Source organism: Glycine soja, chromosome 19 (genome assembly GCF_004193775.1).
Source record: "Glycine soja cultivar W05 chromosome 19, ASM419377v2, whole genome shotgun sequence".
Taxonomy (NCBI): Eukaryota; Viridiplantae; Streptophyta; class Magnoliopsida; order Fabales; family Fabaceae; genus Glycine; species Glycine soja.
In genome coordinates, this window is record NC_041020.1 from 43,743,517 (window position 1) to 43,767,538 (window position 24,022).

Consider the following 24,022-nt stretch of genomic DNA (forward strand, 5'->3'; position numbering starts at 1 on the left):
CTTTTGAAGTGAGGAGAAAAGTGTGCCTATGTGCTAATGAGCTTTGCATTGGAGGCGTAAACCGCAGAATAATGCATTTAGTACTGTTTTGAATGTTACTTACCCTAACACAACGTAATCTCTAATCTCTCTGCCTCCACCACATCGGAACAAACATGTATTTTTTTTGAAATCACGGAACAAACATGTATATGAATTGGAAATAATTCAATATCAAAATGTGATTTATCCTGTTTAAGGCATTGTAGTTGTTGTAAGTTAGGTTTGTCATTCCACTAAGGCACTAATTATAGGTCTGATAAATTGGTTTAAAGCCTTTTTGCTTAACATTCCATTCTGGTAAACATCCACTAATTGCCGGGGTTTTAGCACCATTCTTGGGAGCCTTTTTCTTTTTCATACATTCAAGTTGGTTAACTTTTACACATTTTTGTTCTTGCTATCCATGCTTAGGAAAATCTTTCCAATTTGCATACACATGCATAATTGTGCGTCGGACCAATTTTTGTTTTGTGCAGGTTGATAGTTATGTAAAATATTTCATAACGTCTCACACGGTTGGACGGTGAGATACGACCCTATCCAAAAGCTGTGAAGGCTGCAGAAAGAGCTCAGCTTATCATGATAGATTGGTTTGATTGATATGAAAAGTGAGAAATCTTGTGATATGATCATTGTGTCCTTGGCTTCACCAAAAAAAAAAAAAAATCATTGTGTCCTTGGATAGAGGATGGAAAATGCTTATTTCAATAAAAATCAACCGAATTAATTACTTTTATTGATTTATATGATTGATGTTCAAAGTGCCTTATAATAAGGAGTAGGGCGAATAACTTATAATGTTTATTATTATGTCTGCTTAAATTTTTCCTGCACATGCAGTTCATGCGCAATAGAGCCGTGGATTAAGTGGAAAGTTTCCTTGGGAACTTGGAAACTATTTGATCCCGAAATCAAATTATGGGTAGGCCGCTTTGCCTATACTTTAGCATCTATTTTGTAACGAAAAATTAATACACACTACAAACTGGGCATAGACAATGCATGCCCGGCATTTGGACAATCACCATGCTATCATAGTACAGTGAGGAAAGCCAACACACTGTAGAAGGCTGAATAAGCATATCAAAATAACCGCTTTGGGCAAAAACTAACTTACAAAATATAATAAAAATTCTTACAGCAGTTGATAAGCAAAATAAAGTGATCCGTATCACCCCCTGCAATAAAAGAAAATAATAATGAAAATGAATTTCTTAAATGTTTATCAAATAAACATTCTAGTTTCTAGAGGCACAAGAATACCCATTTCACATGAGATTACACTTTAGGGGGCTTACAGTGAGGGCTGAGGAGTATATGACGACAATCATGGTTTAAATTTAGGCAACACTGCCAGCAGCCTATTGCATTAGCTAAAACGCGATTCTCTCTTGGTCACAATTGCCTACCCTCTCCCTTCCCTTTTCATCGTGTTGCATTTGGGAATGGGCAACAACAAAATCTTGCCACTAGGCTGCCTGGCCTATTTTAAGAAATAAACACTACTGGAAATTTCAAGGTTAAAAGCATGTTGCCATTCTATGCTGTTACAGTGTTATAGGTCTGGTTTTGTTGAGATTGAATCTCTTTTTGGCCTGTGCTTCTTCCACTTCTTTTTGCGCAACTCCATGAGATAGGAAGGAACCTCACAGCCCGATGCTGCCATAAGATTAGCAACATTCCGAAGGAAAGGAATGTCATCTTCTGTGTAAAAAGTAATTGCTTCTCCAGTCCTCCCTGCTCTGCCAGAACGACCTAATGAAAAATCAACATTTTCTATTAGCAAATAATAATAATAATTGAGTGATCTAGCAATCGAGAGGCTCCATGAGAGAATAATATAAATTATAATCCCTATAAATATCTTTTCCCAAATCTAAAACAACATTAATATAACTGCACGTACCAATTCTGTGGACATAAGCAGCAGCAGAATCGGGGAAATCATAATTGATCACACAGTTCACACCTTTGAAATCCATGCCACGGGCAACTACATCAGTAGCAATCAAAACCCATGTTTTTCCAGCTCTGAAGTTATCAACAGCATTTTCTCGCTATACACAATGCAAGAGATCAGAATTAAGGAAATCACAAAAACTGCTAATTTAACAAGTTAGCATTAGAGTACCTATTGGTGATGATTAACAGAGATTAAGCAGTATGAAAGAACAGAGGTCAAAAGGAATATCATAATTTGTCGTCGTCTCCATACAAATAGTAAAGACTTAAAGACCATATCTTAGTCACACACCTTATCAGTTTTCTTTTTTATTTTGGTGGGGAGGGGAAACGTTTCATATTTTCTTATTTTCCAATAAATATCTTATGTTGTTCAAAGGGGTTGAGAACTACCTCTGCTTGAGACAAATCAGAATGGATAACATCAACTCTAATGTTGTCAAATGCAAGTTCACTGTACAGCTCCTTGGCACGCTCCTTGCTTTGGAGAAAAACCAATACTGGAGGATTAAGACTCTACAAGATGTTGCAGTAAATAAAAAGGTCAAAAAAGGCAACCAACTTAAAAATACTAATAGGAATGACTCAGGAGGGAATACAACATTATAGACTTTCCACAAGTTCCAAAGTTAAGCCAAAGGTGATACAGGAATAAGCATTCCAAGTCATTTTATATTATGTACATGACACATTATCTAACACCAAACCCAGAATAAGCAGAATGTTTAATTATATATAGTATAGGCAGTACATAATCAGTAAAACAAACATCAGGCTACAAAATAGGAAATACATATTAATAGTAATTTGTAGTGACAATTCTAATTTTTTTTCAAACAGATATACCGAAGAATCTTTAATTGTGAGACACAACCTCTTGATTGATGCATAAGAAAATTGGATTGAGACTAGTGATATTTATCAGAAGCATTATTGTTAGCAATTTACCTCGGCAAAGCTTTGACGAATTGCTAGAAGTTTTCCTTCTTCACTTCCAGTAAAAACCAATTTTTGCTTTATTGTTTCAGAAGCCATATTCCTGATGCGCATAAAAGCATTGGGCATCAACAAAATAATGTGAAGAAAACTGTATTAACTAACAATATGCTCAGGAGCACCATGTTTGTAAATGTTTTGCAGCAAACTTACTTTCTGCCAACAATTACACGAACAGCATCATGCATAAGTTCTCGAGCTTGATCTTCAACAAAATCAGGTAAAGTAGCACTGAACAGTGAGCGTATTATTGAGGGATTTGAGCATGCCTTGATAACAGAATCAATCTGCTTGAATAATTCAGGCTCAAATAGCTTATCCGATTCATCCAGGACAAGATACTCAACTCTGAAGCACCCAAAATAGTTGGAATAAGAAAATCAATGCATTGAACTATGTAATAAATCACATCACATATCTGCTACTGACTTTGTAGACACATTTGTAAGATATATCATAAATCTAAAAGCATCCAGCAAAAGTGTGTTGTAATGTGCAAAGCATTATAAGTAGTTGAGCTATAAAGTGAAGCTACACCTACTGCAGTTGACATTACATTACTTACATATAATACCTGATTGAGGGGCAAAACCAACACCAAATAAAAGAGTTTATACAAGTTGCTTAAAAATAAGACACGTTGCTTAACAAAAATTGTCGTTGGAGCATTTGACATGGTGTTTCATATACAAGCATCATTTCTTATATAAGCAACGTTGCTTAACTATTTTTTATCAATGAAAAAGGGACTTTTCAAGCCAAGAATAAGCAGAAAAATAAGGGAAATTACATTTAGCATTCAATTTAGCAACCTTATCATAGGAGTGAACTTTTGTGCAAAGTTCTCAAATCTATGCAGCATTGTAGGACCCACAAATTTAAGATAAACAACTCAATTAAGCAACCATCCATTATAGATGCTCTAGTTTTGTGTAATATTTAGTTTTCCCAACTTGTATGAAAGTATTATTTTCAGAAATGCTTTTACACCACTAAAATAACACTTAAATTGACTATTAAGTGGACTTCACACAATACAACTGGCCAGATCCTAAACTTCAATCTTGTTCTTCGGGCCTTATTGTTTGCAGACTGAATGATCAACTGGTTATTTGTGTCTACGGCATTTATTGCATAGGCTCAGATAGAAACAAAAGGTAGAAATGCTTCTAGTTACTAGTAGTGCCTACTAGTCAGGACAGTTTAACTTTAACTAGTAGTGGGATTTCATAGTTTACATTTAAAATTAATAAACCAAAAAGTAGGTATATAGCTTATAGCTTATCGATCTTCAGAAACAACCTTCATTTTAATCATAATGTTTCCAAGTTGAATTTCATCACCAAATAAATGAAAATGTATTGACATTACCACATACAGCACATAAAACCACTTCATACGAATCATATCAAAGTATAAACTTGTATCAAAACAGCAAGGGGAATAAATACTAAAAGGAAAAGTGTCCATCAAGTTTATCATACATGCCGTCCCAGGAAACAATTTCATATCAAGTATGCAATTGATTGATAATGAACAAAGTATAGTTCAATGAATTATTTATGATGAGAAAACTGCAATCAAGGTATTCCCCGTGGATGAAAAATGCATGCACTATAATGATTACATGATTAGTAATTTAAAGGTTTCAAATTTAAAATGAGACTAAATTCATCATCACACACCTGCTGAGATCAATCTTCTTCCTCTTGATAGCCAAGCGTAATCGAAGTGGCGTGGATATTAGTACATCACATGGAAATTTTGAAAAATCAGCATTTCTTAAAAGATTCTTAGTCATCAACTTGATACGAAATTTTTTTCTCTTAGCAAGCTTTTTGCACTCTCGATATGTTTGGACAGATAATTCACGAGTATGACAAAGGATAACAGCTCGAATGCCACCTTTTTCCGGATCCTGTAAAACACAGTTGATTATTTGAACCAAGGACACGGAAGTTGGGAACTGCAAACACAGTTGGAGAAAATAAGCAATACCTTAAGCTTCATAAGCATTGGACACACAAACGCAAGGGTTTTCCCAGAGCCAGTCGGTGCACAAGCAAAGCATTCACGACCCTACCCAAACAATTGAAGGAATACAGCAGCGAAAACAACATTATGTTAATGCCTAAGCCTAACTGAAGGACAACATAATATGCATACAAAATCATGATCAAACTTCAGTTATATCTGTAAATGCAAAACAATTATAGCCCAGACAGAAAATCCGTACTTGTAGAAGTACTGGAATAGCCTGCCTTTGGATAGGTGTTGGTTCTCTAAATCCAAGTTCCTTCAGATTGCGCAACAAATACGAAGGACAGTTATATCTGCAAACAATTTATTAAGACTCAGAATCGTCCCTTACTTGTAAACAAAAGGAGCAGAATGAAAGGCAAACGGAATACAAGGTGGTTCTCAGAAATGACATAACATAATATTCTTATGAAAGATACCTTGATTTCAACTCATCAAAGCTTTGAAGCGGAGTCGGCACGTTGTAACCAGAGACATGAATGTTGTGCTGCTTTCTGAATTTTGCGTCCCGCTGAAAACAGATCAAAATATGAAACCATTGCATAAACTTAAAAACACCGAGAATTATGCGTATTTCACAAAACAGAAAAGAAACCTCGAGTTGCTTATTTTGTTCCTTCTTCTTTGTCTTCTTATTCAGCTCAACGGACTCCTCATTGACTCGGACTTCATCATTCGACTGCGCCACAGACGTCGAACTTCTGAACACATTGAATCCTTCAACCGTTTCTTTTGTGCGTTTACGAAAAACGAAGCAAAAGTGAGATACATAAAGTTGAATGCAAGAGGTAGCATAGTATAAATAAAGCACGAGAATGTGAATACCGGAAGAGGTTCCCTTGCGCTTCCTCTTCTTCGTCGTTGACGCTGCGACTTTCTCTTCCACTGGTTCTATTGTTTTCTCGCCTTCGTCTTCGGCGGCGCTCGAAATCTTCGCCGAATCAGTATCACTGTCTTTTTTCTTTTCAAATTTAATGGAAAAATAACAGTTATTAACATGTGGCATAATAAGAGTGAAAAGGTGAATGAGTATATGAGACAAAGAGGAAGAGAGATTGGTACCTGGAACCTGGCAATATCGGCGCCGAACTTCTTTCTATCGAAACGAATGCCGGCGAACAAAAACGACGAGTCGTTCGCCATTGGGGATTGGAATTAGGGGTTTAGGTGATGAGTAAGAGTAACGGCTTTGCAGACACTTCTTTTGTTCGCTGCGGCCGGCCACTTCTACTGTGTTATGCAACTTTTCAAGGAAGGCAACCAAAACCAACTAGACAATTTTGCTTTTTTTAATTCTCTCTTTTTTTTCGGCCCATACCTTTTATAAAAAAGAAGTGCATATTGGACTATCCAACCCTTTTCAGTTTTTTTTGGGCCTCGCTTACCTTCCTCCAAGGAGTTGTTAACTTGTTATCACATTTTCCTTTTCCTTTTCATACTTGCGCTAGTTTTTCTTTTTCTTTTTAACTCTTTTGATAAAAATACTCTTTCCATCAACTAGTTTTTTAAATATAATTTTACAAAAGTGTACCCTAGTAGGCTAGTACAAATAAATGCAACTAAATATATTATGGAAATTAGTTCCTATAATCTAAATTTTAGATTACAAAATTAGTTTTCGTATGATTTGTGAAAAACTAGAGAGCAATCCCGTGTAATGAAAGAGAGCATGTGTTTGTGAGAAAAAAGTGACCCTACTGCACCAGCAGTCAATATGTGTGTAAGCAATTTGGTGGTTGGACAGTTTTAAAATTACTATACCTTCCTCTTCAAGATAGAATCAGCAGGAAGTAGTCTCATCACATTTACCATGAAATCATATAAATAATAATGTAGAAATAAATAATGCAATATTTTGCCATATATATTTTGGGAATCAGTAAATGATATTGTGACATGTTTCCTTTCCATTTATATTCAAAATGAATCCCAAGTAAACTTTATAATCAATTCATATTCATGAAATTAATATTCTGAAAAAATAATAACAAAATGCATAATAATAATAATAACGATATGTTAAACAGTTAAAAGAATACACAAGTTTGAGGCAAGAAATATAACTCTCTGTTTAGTCGAAACGGATAGAAGCGGGAACCACGCAATACAAAAGATCACATTGACACAACAGACTCTGTTTAGCATCTTCCTGTCTGGAAGCACATTTTGATTTGGTAGTTCTGTTTGCATCATCATTGCTTTGTCTTATTCTCAATGTGGCAGTTTCTCTTAGCAGCTGTTGTAGCAGCAGGGTTCACGTGTTTCGCCACAAAGCGCTTCCTCGCGCAATGCAGTGACGAGGAACATGATCCAACCGTCAGCTAGCGCATTGTTTGATTCGGGAGTTAGATTTGGCATAATGTGTATGATGGCTGGAAAAGCTGAGATCAATGAACTAACTAAAACCAAGGAAAAAATCTGAGCTCATCATAAGAAAATCACCACGTGCTCATCAAGTTTTGGATTATGTTGGCAATATTGGTATGGAGTGTGGCAAAATGAGCGGCAGGAAATATGAAATAATGCTCAAGAAGACGGAGAATGAACTTAGAGACACTGATGCCAAATTTTGGAGTCTCCCAGTAATTGATAATGGTGAATGTGAAAGTAGTGCTCTTACACTTGAAGCAGAATTCTGTGTTTGTCTTCTCTGATCAAATTTATAAATCTGCTTACTGCCTAAATCTTGTGATCAAGCTTACTATTGATAGTCCCCTTTTTGGCCACATATATCTTATTTTACTTATGATCTCAATTTGGGTATGACCAAGGAACTCCTTTGCAGGTAAGTTCCAAATGAAGGCCATGATAGAATAGATGACTTGAATTTCAACTCTTCTCAATACCATGGAGTATCACCATCAGAACTGAATCAGAAACTATGTCAATTGCTGATAGAACAGCAGAAAAACCAGATTGTGGAATTGGAATCCTAACTAAACCTGGCTTAATCTAAACTCCAAGAAAAGGAAGCTGAACTCCAGGCACTAAAGAACTGTGTTGCACTCCTTTCCGAACTCCCTCTATCCACAGTTTCAGGCATGATTAAATGTTTCTATTCATGATCCCTTCTCTTTAAAGCCAATGCTGCTTTGTTTCCTTGAAGCTGCATCTTCATTTCATTCATTTTGCATTACTATGCTTTATTAGCAAAAGCTGTATCTCTAATATCGCTATTGTTCTCAAATCTCAGATCATGAAACTGAGGCTCACAATGGAACCATCGATTGGGACTGTAACACTCTGGACTCGGAGTTAATGCTATAAATTGGTGATGTGAAAACACCTATTAATTCTGAACCTACTGTTGATGTATATGAGCATACATCTAAAACGGTAACTTTATTTATAGACAGATCTTCTATCAGATTTTAATTTGATCATTTGGCCTTATGTGATGAGTGTTGCTATTTCTTACTAAAAGAAATTACACGAAACTCACACAAATATATGTGGACATGTTTAATTGGTTATTTGGCAACTAAAAAAGGAAAAGATAGATTTGGGCGTATGACACAAATCATGGTAACGCGTTCGTATTCAATTTTGTCTAACATTTTTCATACTAAACAGTATTTCCATATATATAAACAGTTTTTTGGTCAATATATAATTATAAAATTTAGCAACTCGTACTCGGATATGATGTTGATAATTTATAATTCTTCAAGTAGCAGATCTCAAGATGACCCATATTCATATTTTCAATTTTGAATATATGCATGCAAGTTGCAACCCATATAGTGCTGTACTTTGAAGTATGGACATGCGAATATAGTAATTGATCTTGAGGATTTCATATTTCAACGTCTATTTTCTGGGGTTAGACTGATCTCAGATTTGCTCTTGTCTCGGGGGCCATAACATAATAATGCCATTGCTTTTTGATTCACAAGCTATCTTCCCGAGTCCCACAAGGAACTGAGGCTGCTGAAACTGAAATACTTTTCGGCTTTCTATGCTCTCTTGTAACACTGAAATCACTAAATTGCATCCACATTTTGCGTGGTTCTATGAACTAACTTGCATCCACATAAGGATAGGATTGTAAAGAAATATTATTAACGGAATCTTGAACATAGTCTGGGTTGACTCACTATGTTGTGAGACAGTACGGAAAGGCGTGAGACCATGGTATTGGGGCCAGCATGCATTAGAGGATTGCGTTTTTTTCTCTTACAAGAAAAAATAATTCATGGCAACCCATAAACAATCACTGATGTTTGTTCAAATTTTCGCAAGCACTTTTCACCACCCCTTTTGTCCCCTTTCCTTAAATGATAATGATTTTGATTAGAAAATGCTGCAGATGGCTATTCGTTGTCTCCTCAGGGCTTGCAAAACATTTGAGATTCATATTCCCATGAATGTATTTTAATCTAAAGAGGCAATGCCCGAATAGAAGCAGGACTAAAATACGGAATATGTATTTTTCTTAAGACGTCTTCCATGAAAAGGACATGTATTGAACATAAGAAAAATCACGACAAACTATGGTTCCACGATGTTGGAAATAGCGTTTGAGAAGGCTTTGGCTTTGGCTGATTATTAAGAAAACAACTTGCCAACTTCTAACTTCTAGAAGCACTATTTTTGGGAGAACAAGGCCAGTTTATTTATTTTTTTTAAAAAAGGTAATTTTAAGAAGAAGAAAAATTGAAAAAGTAATTTTATAAGAAGTAGATAAGAGTTGTTTTCTTAAAAAAAATGTTTTTTTAATTATTTAGACAAAAACATTAAAAAAAGCAAAACTACTTTAAAAAAAAAAACTTAAACAAACAACCCATGAGTCCATAACACAATGGCATTGTTTTCTTTTGGCGTACATGGTACAACCTATAGCAAACAAAATAATCATCGTGAAAAAAAATCTCACACATTTAGAAAAATAGTTTATTGAGGAATTTTTAAAATTTAAGAAGGATTATTAAATAAACTAAAGTGAGGTCAATCACTCATGCATCCAAGAGTCAATACCAAAATCAATTTAATTTGAAGAAATTATAGCTTATAAGAATATTTATCATTTTCATGGGAAAATGTATTCCGCCTTATTTGATAGTATTGATTTTCTATCAATATCATTCCACCTTATTTCATATTATTGAAGGTTTGTGAGGGGAATAAGAAATATATATTTCCTTGAGAAAATAGTCTGTATATTAACAATGTATAAGAATTTTTATATAATTATTGAATAAAAATATTATAAATGATAAGTTTATTGATTTTTATAAAAAAAATATTTAAACATTATATTTATCCTAAATTTTAATTAATTGACAGTATAAAAATTCTTTACATTATTAATACACAAAAATTAAACTTTTCTTAAATAAAAATTTAAAATATTTTCTTGTAAAGATTTAGTTTGAATCTTTTAAATAAAATTTTAAGTTTAAATTTTGTGGATATTTTGGCCATATTGAGCATAGGAATTTTCCCCATCCTGTGCTGCCTACTACAAAATTTGGGAAACTGGCCCTACTATTCGTCCATAATAATACAGGGAGATTGACCAAGGAGGTGGGAGCACGAAAGATCATGTCTAAATAATTTTATGAATGATGAATCTGATTAGTGTGAGTCTGTGAGAGCTTTCTCGTCCGTCAATAATACTAACACCTCTCCAAAATTAAACAACTTAAAAAATAAAAAGCAGAAGAAACAATCAAATCATAAATTTGTTTTCATTGACTGAGTGGACTGGATTGTCTGAAAACACTTGCCATGTTACTTCTGTTTTTACTACTTTCTTCTAACTTTCTAGTTTTTTCCTGGATCCCGACTCTCCCATGTATGTATCCTTCCTTTACAAGATAATTCATCCATCAATCTACATCTATCAAAGCAAACCGTGTGTCTCAAGTCCAGAATAATTGCCTCGTAACATGACAAAAGAAAAAAAAAAGTTATATATATTTTTTAAAAGAAAAAAAATTAAAAGGAAATTATATGGAAACTACCTAAGATTGCACACTCTCACTATATATATATATATAATTAAAAGAAAATTATATGGAAAGGGGATAACCCCAAACAACTGGTGTGGGATTATAGTGACCTTTCTATTGTATATTCACTATGCCTATTCCTCAATTACAAGAAATAGGCAAATCAATAAAATTGTAACTATATACAAAATATGGAGATAAGTGATTGTAGTTGCATGACGTATCTTGTGAGCAACTATGAAAGGTCACTATTTTCTTGTAAACTCAACTTTGAAGCTTGGTCCAATCTCAACTCTATGGTCTATTGGACTGCTCTCAACAAGAAATTATATTTGTGTGTATTGATAAGTTCAGTTCACGGAAGGAAGGATATAATACATTAAATTTCCAAGATTATGTTTCTAAAACATCATTTTACTTAAAAAATAAAATAAAAAATCCATGGAACAAACACCCCTCACACGCAAGTAGAAAAAGAAATTAATCCAAACATATGCTTTAAAAGTGACAATAGTAAGTTTGCATATACTTTCCTCAGTTAACACCCCAACATCAGTTTTGTTCTTATGCAACAGAGCATGGTTATGGAAGTTCTGTAAAATGATTGTATTGCAAAATAGCACGAATATGTTATATATTTAATATTTAATTTAATTCTTTTTTCAGACCACGAATGTAACAAGTACGCTCTGAGGGAGATCAAAACGACAACCATTGGTTAAAATGGCTTGCTAAGGAGGAGGCCTTTAATCAAGATTGGTTTTTTACTTTTTATAGCCATATGATTAATGTAATTTTGCCTAATAATACAAAATGTTATTTATAAAGTAACGTTTCAATAATATTATTGTGTTTTTAAAGAGGAAATATAAATAATTAAAATATAACTAAAGTTGCTGATATAAGTGATTCAATATTTAAGTTTCTTAACCAAAATTTAAGATTTGGTCATGTACTTGAAGTTAAAGTTACAATTAAAGATATCATTTTATCCCAATTTGATAGAAGAAGATTAGTTGAGTATCAGTTAAGAAGCTTTAGATGCCTTTAGCTAAAAAAATCAAAATATAATCATATATATTAATATTGAAATTAAAATATGTTTTTCATCTTTATAAAAATAAAAATATTTAAAATTCGTCTTTCTCAAATTTTTAATATGTTTTTCATCTAGATCATTTTTTGGAATTAACATGAATTCAAGTAAATTCAAACCTACAATAATAATTTTTTACATTAATCATATAGGTAAATATTATATTTTTTATACTAATTATAAATATAACGATGGAAAATGTAACTAAAAATCGTACATATAACTAATGGAAAAATTATGCAAGATAAATATGATATTTTTTATACTAATATTTTTTATACTAATTATACATATAATTAATGTAAAAAAAATAATGTACTTATGTTCAAAATGTTCAAATCTTGTCTCAAGTAAAAAAAAAGACATATTTTAATCTTATGAGAAAAAATATACTAAACATTTTTCAGGACAAATTCTAAATATTATAAAGTTTATGAGAATAAAAATATATTTTAATCTAATATTATTAATCAAAGCAATAAGAATATCATAAAAAATAAAAATATAAGCGACCTCGAGAGGAAGGACAAAGAGAAGCTGAGGACCTCGAAAAAAAAAAGAAAAAGATCTTGACAGTAAAGCAGATTCACCCATCCGTGCGAAGATGCAATATAATTTAAAAAAGTCCACCGCAAGAAAACAAAAATGGGAAAAGCATTTTACAGAAAGCGAGCAAGCAAGCTTCCCCAGACAGACCCATCTCAATTGCGTTTCACAAGAAGTCACTAGCAGCACACAAAAAAAAACACATTCCCTCAAATTCCTCTCTTGTCCACAAACATGAAGCTATCTGCGAAACCCATTTCGAGTCCAGGTCGCACAGACAAGTTCCCTCCCCCACTCATGAGGTTTCTCAGAAGCAATGCGGGCAGCAGAAGCAGAAGGTCCAGGTCAAGCCCTATGTTCGTACGAAAGAAAAACACCACCTTCGAAACCCACACCCAGGAACCCTCTTCCCCCAAGGTCACGTGCATGGGCCAGGTCCGAGTCAAACGCGCTTCCAAACAACCCACCACCCAACCCGACTTAGCTCCCACTCGGTGCCGCCGCCGCCGCCGCCGCTGCTGCTGCTTCTGGATCCGAAGGCCCAACAACCCCTGCCGCTGCAATCCCCTCTGGCCCAACTGGCCCTTCTTCCGTCGAAAGCCCACCAAGCTCAAACAAGACTCCCAGTCCGAGCCCAATTTCTACGCCCACGAAGAATCGGAATTACCGTTCCAAGAGAGAGTCAATGTGGATAAGGATAGTGATTTTGCTTCCAATTCCAGCACTCCCCCGAGAAACGCTCTGCTTTTAACTCGCTGTAGATCCGCTCCGTACAGATCCTCCTCTTTGGCTAGTAGGTTCTGGAGTTCCCCCGTCAAGGACCAAGAAACGGAACTACAACACACTTCCGAGGGACCCCAAACGGAACCCGAATTAGGGTTTCTAACAGAAAAAATTGCTTCACTCACCGAACCAGAAAAGGTTGAGGAAGTTGAAACAGAAACAGAGTCTGTGTTACGTCCTACTGTACTCACTAGGTGCAAATCGGAACCGGCGAGAACCGGACACAGACTTGACCCTCTGGTAAATAATTTGTTGAAAAAAAGAAGGTTGGAATTTGATTAATTAATCCCATTATTTTTAATTCGTACCTATCTCCATATTTTGCTTCCTTCCTACTACTCTTCATTTAAATATAGTCTTTTTTATATGTAATTGAATTGAATGTGTTTGAGTCTTTGACACCTAGTCGTTGGTAACATAAAAAGGTATGAGCGTGTAGAAAATAGAAAGTAGAAAGAGAGGGGAACGTATAGAAGTGATTTCAGGTACTTATTTTCTGTCCTCGTAGTTAATGCATTTCTTGTCATTACACTACACAAGCCTGAAGCCTGAATTTCTTTTTTCTCTGCCAACGATGTTAAGAACCTGAACTTGCTGCTTTCTGCAATTTGCTTTCACGTGCTGTTTTTTGTTTCTTTCACTTATTATCGAACTTGGCGAAGTTCATTAATTAATCTCTAAAATAACGGGTTGAAATGGGATTTAAGCGTAATTTTCTGCTTAATAATTTTGCTTTTGTTTCTAAGATAATTTATTCTAATGAATGCATGAATGCACATATATTATTTGGAGTAAGATTTTGAAGTTATTTTTTTTAAGCTGCCATCTAGTTTGGAGTAAGATTTTGAAGTTGTTCAATTAACTATTTAAGTATCTTTGGATGCTCTGACTAACTTCCCAATTGGGTGAAAAGTTAATTTGGATTGAAAGTATGTATTTTTAGGACTCAGTCTTTATCCCATCTTGTTTCTAATACTTATTTTATTTTTAATAAGCACAGAGAACATAATTTTATTGGATAGATGGTAACTAGCAGTACCAGAATTCTTCCTCAAAATATGGTCGTGAAATACTGAAATGTGCAATCGGAGCGCACTCTGCCTATCTCTAACGATTGCTGATTTGTTATAAATTGGATAAATTTGATTTAGATAGAATCAACTTTAAATTATTACATATTTGAGATGTGCGTTACGATTATTTTGGTTAAAAATATTTATAAACACCTGTAGTATTTATTAAAAAGTGCTAGAAATAATACTAATAAAATGACCACTTAATCAAAACTTAATTATGGTGATTATAAATATAAAAAAAAAACGCAACCACTTCAACTCTAGTACCGATAGTTGTGTTTCCTTATTTTAATTCTGAAAAAAATATCAATTTTATTTATGTTTTTTGGCCATAAAAAAATTCACACATGGTCTCTGCTCTGCTTGAATTGTTGAATTTTTCCGTTTGTTAATGGCATGTGACACTTCGGAATAGCATTTATAATAAGATGAAGTGACAGCAAACTTGATAATTATTAGTTGAGAACGAGTGGTCCATCTTTGTCCCTGCTTCTGTTGTTACTGCATTAAATCTCGTTAATTTCTAGTATTATGATGGCATAGTTAACGGAATATTGAACCTAACGAAGCCTTGTTGTAATTCGCTCTCTTGTTTTAATTACTTTTCCCCTTAGATTCAGGCACTGCACCTCACGGGAAAGTTGAATCTTTGAAAACAAAAAAAGGAAAACTGGAAAAGTTGGGCAACGAATTTGATGAAGCAAGCCATAGATTCAAAACTAAATTTACTGATTTAATTTTTATTGTTAGCAAAACTATTTATTGGGCTAAAATTTGTGGATTTGATTATTAATCAAGTCTTGTTAACGACCGCTCTAAAGTTCACATGGCACTTTTTAAAGAAATAAAAAATGAAAAGCATATTTTCCCCTTCTTTATTGTTGAAAACCTTTAATTTTTCAAAGCCATTAACATCCCTGATAAGAATATTACAATTGCAAAATTCATTCTAATAACTAAAATATAATGATTTACAAAACAATAATCATACAATTGTACCTTATCACATCCGAATAAATTTAAAATATAAATTCGAGTATTTTAAAATTTTATAAGTTTAAATTTTCTTATATAAATCTAACCCCAACAGTCGATGTACATTCTAACCTTGATCATTTATTTTCGTTGAAGCTTGTCTATGATGTGTTTTGTGGCCTTGATCCGTATTCATGATGTTGCATTTCTTAAAATAAAAATAAAAATGAATGGCTAGATATGAAATATGTCATCATTCATGTTCCCTTCAAAGATGTGGACATTCAAATTAAATTTTTTCCCCTCACGTATTGTTATCTTACACTGAGTGAGAGATATGCATATAAGATGTTATTTTCTCCGATAAAATTATGAAATTAGGATAGTTTTTCTTTTGGACGTCAAGAAATATAATGTGCAAAAATCAACATATATTCTTTTCTTTAACGCGTAGGCCGAAATTTCAAAGGTAAAATGGAAAATAAGCAACCGTTTATTGATTACGCACGAGCATATAAGGGTTAAGGAACTAAAATAAAGGGTAATAACTTGAGAAATGCTACTTATATAACAAATTCTTACAAAAATTATTATGAGATAAAAAGAAAAAAAAGGGAATTAAGATAAGTGATAAATAAAGAAAATAAAAAAAATCTAGAGAATCGCTGAGTAATTACATTTGAATACCTTATCCCCATACGGCCATACCCCACGATGCCACGACCCCATCTAGCTAGGAACGGCCTTCACCTGATTTAAGATATTTAGAGTATACGAGGATTGTTTTTCAGAAGCTATAACTATTTGCTTTAAAGTGCAACTTTTATTTAATTCATGTTGACCCTTTTATTTCATTCTTAGCATTTGAGTTTAAATTCTTCCTGAAAGCAATTGTTGTACAACTCTCAAATGTTCAGCAAGGTTGTACTATGGTTATAAGTGTAATGGGCACAGTGAATTGCAACTTCACAGATTTTTGGAAAGGTATTGGAAGATTGTATTTGCATATATTGTCAAAAAGATATGTCATGATCAAGGAGATTGGTCCCAGAAGGGTCTGTACCAATATCGGTTTTGGGACCACTTAATAATATCCAAAACCTTCCAGCACCTGCGATCAGCTGATCAAAACGCCAAGGAAAAAAATACAAAGAAACTGCCAATGTGAGTTACTGTGGATAATGGAAATTTCATTTCAGAACAAAATGTCTTGATTCAATTTCTATTTTATGTGTGGTGAAACTTTTTCATTTTTAGCTTACAGAGACAATATTTCGGTTTTTTTTTTTTTTGTTTTTTTCCCCTAAAAATACTTCTAGAAATGTTTTTCCAGACAAATTCAAATTGTATCATTAAGAAAAAGCCTTATTCACCCTATAGAATGACTTCAGTGATGATCTTGAGTACCAATTAATTTTCAACCTGTGAACTGAACAATAAAATAAAATATCGCCACTAACAAGCAACCAGAGCATGAGATTCTAAATTTATAGTTCATTAAAATATAGATATAATTAGGCTTTTGGAGCATTGGAATTAAAACTTTGGGAGTTGGTTTTGGACACCCAGTGTTTGACATGCAGTGGGGTGGGGGGACCAGGAGGGGGTGGGGGGACCGCCCTTGGGCTGGAGGGGGTGGGGGAGGGACGCGCTTGGGGTCGCGCTTGCAGCAGGGGCGTCAGTGGCGCCTAGTGGCAGGGCACTACCATACGCGCCCGCGTCAAGGACACTACCCTGCTGCTCCCTCGTGCCATGTCTTGCAAAAGAGTCTTTTTTTGGTAAATAATTTATAAAAGTGTTCCCTTTTGTGTTTTTGCCAAACTAAAATATCTTTACTTTTTTGTTAAATATGGTTGACAATCTGTATAACTCATTTAATTTTAAATTATTTATTTATTTTTTTAAAAAAATAATTAAAAATTTAAAAATATTTTTTTTATAAAAAAAACTCATACGGATTGTTGATCTATGAGTCATATGGATTGACAATTTATATGACTCATACCAATCATTAAATTCGTATGAACTTTTTTTTAAAAAAAATAATTTTAAAATTTTGTTTACTTTTTAACATGTTATAGAAATTAATTTTTTTTATATGTTAGCAATAATTTTAATAATTTTATAAATATTGATTTGGTAATATTATTTAAAATATACTAAACAACCACCAACTTTATTGTGTATCCTTAACAAAGCAAAAAAAAAAAAACAAGATGCTATTTATAACCTAAAGTGCCTATAAGGGCAGTTTTGACATTTTGGGAAACGGCTGGATGTACCAAAACTTTGGATACTCAAGGCATTTCCCTAAAACTTTTAATGTCCCAATTCTATAACCATGACCTACTTTGAATATTTTAAAATTTAAAATTGTTAAAAGTGCTATGCTACACTACAAAGTTACCATCCAAATCTCCTAACCAGTGTGAAAAGATAAAAATATTCTTTTGTTAATTAGATTGACGGGAACATGTTTTCGTTTATGAAATATAAAATAACAGAAAGCATGTATTTATTGTGTTAATTTTTTTTATAAAAAAATTAACAACTTTTTTCTTTCAAAAGAATTAACATGACTAAAATTATTTCGATTGTGTATTTTGAATTTACATACTAACACAAAAAAAAACAAGTTTCTGTTATGTTAATTTTTTTTATAAGAATTAACACAACATAAACTTGTTTCCATAAGAGGTATTTTCATATTAAAAAAAAAACTGAAAGTTATGGGTTAAAAGAGTAAGTTGGGGATGCCAATAGACCCATTGAACTAATCAGCCCAGTGCATGGCCCTCCGAACCTGTGACTCACCCAAACTGAAGGGTAATCAAACCGGAAATAGGCTTAAATTAAGATGTTGGTACTGCATGATAGTTCTTTAGATTATGTTTTTTTTATGAGCATCGCGAGTGCTGTCCCTCCATCCAACACCACCGTCGACGGACTCTAGTGCAGAGTAGAAGACAAGAATGGAGTCCATCTCCCACTTATTCTTCCTATATAATCTCTTTGGGCTTAGGCCTTATTTTTAATATAAAAAAAGAGAGTAAGATGATGGTTTTTTTATGCTAGGAAAAATACAGACAAGAAAATAAACAACAAAACAAAGCTAGGACCTCAAGGAGGAGTGTCTCATTATATCCGCAAGGTAAATAACATAAAAGGAACTAGGGCACTGATTCAAAATAGTTAAATTATCCTGAGAAGTAGAATCCTCTTTTGCAAGCCAATCAACAATCTTGTTACCTTCCCTGAACACACGCTGGAATTGTTTAATCTTCATGATCAAAGAACTATAAAGATGGAAATGATTAGCAGTTCCAAGAATGAGATCAATTGCTAACTGAGAATCAGATTCACGTATATATTTTGATTCCTTGCTGCCAAGCAATTTGCAAACCATTGTAAATGCCAAACATTTTTGCATGGAGCGGAGCTGTGAAACAACATGAACCAAATTATCCACTGAACCATCTACCAAGACTATAACGAATTATCCCACCAAATGCCGAAAGGCTTGGATTGCCAATGGAAGTATGAAACTATTAGAACTCAGAGGAATCCGAAGCACTAGGATTTGACGCTGATGATAAATCCGAACCAAAGATGTATTGAGAAGCACTTCATGCAAGCTTTGATTCTGATTTAAAGAGAATCAAGTCGTCCAAGCATTGATGCTGAACACTTCCACATATCTCGCTTTCCAAATAAACCAGTAGACAATGGAAAAACGCACTCCTTCGTTGGATGTTGGTTTATTTTGAAGGAAAATACTTCTCATATTTCCATTTTCTCTTTCATCCAACTTTTACCTTTTTTTTTTTCATTTATCTATTTCTTTTTTTTTTATCACATCTTCTCTACCTTTTTTTCCCTCATATATCCCATCGATTTTTTTTTCTCTCTACCTTCTTTTTCTTCCTTACCTTGTAATCTCTATTTATTTCTTTCTAATCCACCCAAAATGAGATATATGAATATGATCATAACTCTAATTCAAATTGGACATTGCAAACTCAAATATAATTAAACTCGACTATTGCTTAACCCTACCATTTTAGAGTCGTAACTTTGTTACGTTACATTTTTATGACTTCATCTTCGTCAAAAACTAACAATAAAATTGTTGTTCTTTAATTCTACCCGTCATATCATATGTATTTCAACTTTTTTTTTATTCATTTTCATAATTAATTTTAGAAGTAATATCTTAGCTTTTACTAAATTATCAAAAATATTTTTAAAATGGGAATAATAAACAGAAAAATAATATATAATATAAAACAATTTTATATTATCATTAAATTTGTTTTATAATAACTATTTAAAAAGTTTTAGTGATAATATTTATAATCTTTTTACATTAGTTACGAGAAAGAACTCTATATTTTTCTTGGAAGAACTCTACATTAATTATGAGCATGAATGAATCCAAGGGTTGTGTGTAGGTATCTTATTAAAGAAGGAAGAGAAGAATAGTAGCGTCTTGCGTGGCGTTGACGTGGTAGAAAGAGTGGAAACGAGAAAAGAAGAATAAACAATTTACGTGTGGTAATAAAAGTTAGATATAATATTATAAGGAGGAGACGACGACGCGGGGAATCTCCGGTCTCCACCGACATCTCTTGTATTCTCTTCACAATCCCGTGATCCCATTTCGTTCCGTTCACTTCAATCTCAATGGCCGATAATAAGCAACCCAATCACGAGGAGGCAAGTCCTCTTCTCCACCAGTCCCAACCCAAATCCGAACCACCAACGCCACCTGAGACTCCCGAGTTTCTTCTCGGATGGACCGCTGATGGGCTCCCGCTGGGCCACGGCAGCGTCGTGGGCCAGCCCATGGGCCGCGCCCCTTGGAACTCCTCCATCTGCGCCTGTCTCGGCCAAACCGATCACTTCTGCAGCAGCGATCTCGAAGTTTGTGAGTCCTTCCATCCCTCACATGCCAATTTCGTTTCAACATTTTTCTGCATTTTATCACTTTTGACCTAACTTCTGCTCTATTTTTTCCATTCTCTATTCTTTTTCCTCTTTTCATTCCGCGGTCAAACGAACGATGTTTTCTTCATCTCGTACAATCGAATCGCGAGCGAAAAAAAAAAAACCTAATCAATTAGAGTCTATATGGTATCCCGTAAAATTTGAATTTAGGAATGATTCCGATGAATGTTTCAATCGCACGTGTTAGGTTTCCATTTGACCGGGCGAAACTTGTTTCCGTATAAGCTTTTATATATAATTTTTTTTTGAAAATGAATGCTGTGTCTTTCAATGAATTCAGCTGCGAAAAGATCAGCACCCACTATGAGTGGTTTGTTTAGTTGATTCTGGATGGTAATTTTCCCTTAATCCTAAACCATTATGATATGACCGGTGAAATCATGTGTTATTATTATATATCGGGTTGTTTTTAAATTTTAATCAGGAAGAAACAAAAAACAAAACAAAAAAAGTGCTATTATTTTAAAAAAAAAATGCTTCTGGATTTTAAGCCTCCCGTTCCCTTTGATGTGTTTTCAATTTGGATCCATATAACGTTTATTCACTTTGCTTATACTTGAACTGATGTCATGGGCTAGGTCTTCTTGGGAGTGTGGCTCCTTGCGTGCTGTATGGAAGCAATGTTGAGAGACTTGAATCTGCTCCTGGGACATTTGCCAATCACTGCTTGCCATATTCTGGAATGTATATAATTGGAAATTCCTGCTTTGGTTGGAATTGCCTTGCACCGTGGTTTTCCTATCCTAGCCGTACTGCTATTCGTCGCAGGTTCAATTTAGAGGTATGTTACTTTTTTATTCTTTGCTCCTTATAATCTAGATTCTAGTGATAATGTGTTACGAAATCTCCTATTTGTGAGGGTGTATTCAAGGCAGATTTGTAGGCAATTACAGCCCTAATGGAGCAAAGGAATTGGCATGACTGGGGGTAGTTAGCTGCCAGCATGGCCATTGGAGGAGATCGGAGGGAAATTTTGTAGCAAGCTATAGTAAAATAAAATGAGAGAAGAGTAGAGAGGGGGGGAGGTAAGGAAGTAGCGACCAAGGAGTGCATGGGAGAGATGAGGGTGTATCTCAAACACCCTATGCTACTGTATCTTTTTTCCTTCTGTTCAGTATTGTAATCCATTGTAAATCCATCTATATTGCTGCTAATATCACACTGACACCAGCGATTATATACTTTTTTCTGTGTGATCTCATCCTGTTTATATCACAAGTATTTTATATTGGATAATGTGACTCTCCTGGTCCCAAGAATGTTGTTAGGTGGACATGGTTATTAATTGATCAACCTGTGCACTTTAAACCTCTTTTATATATTGGCAATAAATAATTAACACTAGCTTGAGACATGCAGATGCAGTACAACCCAAGTAGGCTAGATTCAACATGCAAATTAGGTTGTCCACTCTGTCAAGCTGGAACATTTGGGCTCCCATCCGTCTAATGTATAATAAGATGATCAATCCATATAACTCAGTATCACTGTTTAAGAAATGTACCAAACTACTAATTCTTATGTAGATTTGAGAATTTTGGTTATGTTGATCATTTTTTCATATGTTTGGTCACATGTTGTACACCTTGTCCAAATAGTTTTGGTACAATGAGGTGTATGTCAAGAAAATAGTCCTATTATTTGTAGGTAAGTTGGATTAATTGAACAACCTCGGTATTTTGTATGTAGATTTTGTAGGGAGTTGATAGTCAGTTACTCACCAAATGGTATGTTTGAAGTTTTGTATGTAGACTTTGTATTGCTTAAAATTACTTGGTGTCTTCTAGTATTTCATATATGATGCCATGCTTCGTAAATGAAAAGCCTGCGTAAGTGTAAGTGAGATTTGCCTTTGCTTATAATCTGTCACTACCTCAAACACAAAAATCACATTCCTATGTTATGAAAAAAAAAACAAATCTTTGTATAAATTATTTATTGTCCTTGGGATTCAGGGAAGTTGCGAAGCACTTAATAGATCATGCGGATGCTGCGGAAGCATTTTGGAAGATGAGGTGCAGCGTGAACAGTGTGAGTCAACATGTGACTTGGCAACTCATGTCTTCTGTCATGTATGTGCTCTTTGTCAAGAAGGTCGTGAGCTCCGTCGCAGGTTACCTCATCCTGGCTTTAATGCTCAACCAGTACTGGTTATGATTCCCCCAGGAGAGCAGACCATGGGACGTGAGGCTTGAAAATTTCATCCTTCATCTTGGAAGTGCTATTCATGCGTATATTACTGTTGCCTTGTCTCTATATAATTTGATGTTGTTGAACCGTGTTATGACTTTATCAAAAGAGGGTCCTGTATTTTTTATTTTATTTTTATTATGAGAACATGAAACATCATCGTAATTTCTGTTTGCTTCCCTACTGTTTTGTATCATATATAGATTGGAATGATTTGGGAGAAATTTTTTTCCTAGTGTCTATGCGTAATTACATTCCTTATATAACTTACATTGTTATTTATCTTTCATTTATGGAAATTTTGTAATTAATACTATCTTGAATTTTTAAATTAATAGATAAATAGAAATGGAATTTTCTTGTAAAATTAGGCAGCTAAAAAGTAACAGTCATTACTTGATGGTCTCTTATGTTTTCTCCTAACTCCTTTCCTGCTTTTGTTCTTAACGAAACATTAGCGAACTCTATTGGTGGCTATGACATTTTATCACTAATTATTGAGAACAATCATGATTTAGCTTGATTTTCGTTGTAATATCTCGTGTTTGAATATCATGAATAATAAGTGTTAGAAACTTTTTATTACTCTAAGTAGGTATATATCGACTCAATTTTGAATATTTGATCAATCGTCTTCTAAAATGAGTTTAACTATTAAGAATCTCACCAAAAAATTGAGTATAACTTGTTTCATGAATATATATATATATATATATATATATATATATATATATATATATATATATATATATATATATATATATATATCATATGGAAATTATGAATGGATCGACAACACTTTAATTACTAATGCTTTTTTCAGATTAAAAGCCAAATAAAGAAAAAAAGTATAAAAATAGAAGATTGTGGCAAAAATGTGTTGTTTAGATTGATAAAAAAAATGAGACTAAAAGAAATAGAAGATAACAGAAAAAAAATGTGTTTTTTTTTGTCATTATCACATTGAGGTGGAATCTTGTGAGTTTTACTGATTGATTACCTTTGAAACTAAAAGCAAATTTGGCTAGACTTTAATTTGTTTAGGTAAAGTTAGTTATTTTTATTCTGAGGTCAAGTTAGTTCAGCAAAAATATTAGAGTGACTTTTTAGCCCTCACCTATATGGGGTAGGGGAGTTGTTAGATGCATCCAACAACATTGCTGGTGCACCCAACAATTATGTGAATAGATAAAATTGTTCTTGTTTTAAAAAGCGAGTACCTTCATGCGGAAGAACCTTCTTCCGTATGAACTTATGGAAGAAGATTCTTTCGTAGGTTTATACGGAAGAACTTCTTCTGTGTGAAGATTTTCTTCATACGGAAAAAGGTTCTTTTGTAAAAATTTACAAAAAAA

At 33.8% G+C, this 24,022-nt stretch overlaps 3 protein-coding genes across 3 annotated transcripts; 2 read left to right on the forward strand and 1 right to left on the reverse strand.

Moving 5' to 3' along the window:
- Positions 1-1,125: 1,125 nt before the first annotated feature.
- LOC114398013 (DEAD-box ATP-dependent RNA helicase 57-like) lies at positions 1,126-6,296 on the reverse strand. The gene is made up of 12 exons (XM_028360120.1): positions 6,103-6,296; positions 5,866-6,001; positions 5,636-5,769; positions 5,460-5,551; positions 5,237-5,333; positions 4,999-5,079; positions 4,686-4,918; positions 3,154-3,348; positions 2,953-3,043; positions 2,398-2,520; positions 1,949-2,099; positions 1,126-1,797 (listed from the first exon to the last, which is right to left on the reverse strand). Exons 1-12 carry the CDS (start codon positions 6,181-6,183, stop codon positions 1,598-1,600), a joined length of 1,614 nt encoding a protein of 537 aa, XP_028215921.1. The 5' UTR covers positions 6,184-6,296; the 3' UTR covers positions 1,126-1,597.
- A 6,574-nt stretch (positions 6,297-12,870) lies between these two features.
- LOC114398860 lies at positions 12,871-15,148 on the forward strand. The gene is made up of 2 exons (XM_028360975.1): positions 12,871-13,659; positions 15,110-15,148. Exons 1-2 carry the CDS (start codon positions 12,871-12,873, stop codon positions 15,146-15,148), a joined length of 828 nt encoding a protein of 275 aa, XP_028216776.1.
- A 4,844-nt stretch (positions 15,149-19,992) lies between these two features.
- On the forward strand, positions 19,993-22,916 carry LOC114400612 (cell number regulator 8-like). Its single transcript, XM_028363141.1, has 3 exons — positions 19,993-20,397; positions 21,056-21,258; positions 22,433-22,916. The coding sequence occupies exons 1-3, from the start codon at positions 20,154-20,156 to the stop codon at positions 22,670-22,672; spliced, it is 687 nt and encodes a 228-aa protein (XP_028218942.1). The 5' UTR covers positions 19,993-20,153; the 3' UTR covers positions 22,673-22,916.
- The last annotated feature ends 1,106 nt before the right edge of the window (positions 22,917-24,022 follow it).

Bases quoted from the DNA above. Each gene is read 5' to 3' on its own strand.
- LOC114398013 (XM_028360120.1), bottom strand. From the start codon at position 6,183: ATGGCGAACGACTCGTCGTTTTTGTTCGCCGGCATTCGTTTCGATAGA. The intron at 5,080-5,236 runs GTACGGATTTTC...TTGTTTGGGTAG, and splicing joins CTATTCCAGTACTTCTACAA to GGTCGTGAATGCTTTGCTTG. The intron at 1,798-1,948 runs GTACGTGCAGTT...ATTTTTCATTAG, and splicing joins TGCTTATGTCCACAGAATTG to GTCGTTCTGGCAGAGCAGGG.
- LOC114400612 (XM_028363141.1), top strand. From the start codon at position 20,154: ATGGCCGATAATAAGCAACCCAATCACGAGGAGGCAAGTCCTCTTCTC. The intron at 20,398-21,055 runs GTGAGTCCTTCC...GTCATGGGCTAG, and splicing joins CAGCAGCGATCTCGAAGTTT to GTCTTCTTGGGAGTGTGGCT. The intron at 21,259-22,432 runs GTATGTTACTTT...CTTGGGATTCAG, and splicing joins GTCGCAGGTTCAATTTAGAG to GGAAGTTGCGAAGCACTTAA.
- LOC114398860 (XM_028360975.1), top strand. From the start codon at position 12,871: ATGAAGCTATCTGCGAAACCCATTTCGAGTCCAGGTCGCACAGACAAG. The intron at 13,660-15,109 runs GTAAATAATTTG...TTTTCCCCTTAG, and splicing joins GACACAGACTTGACCCTCTG to ATTCAGGCACTGCACCTCAC.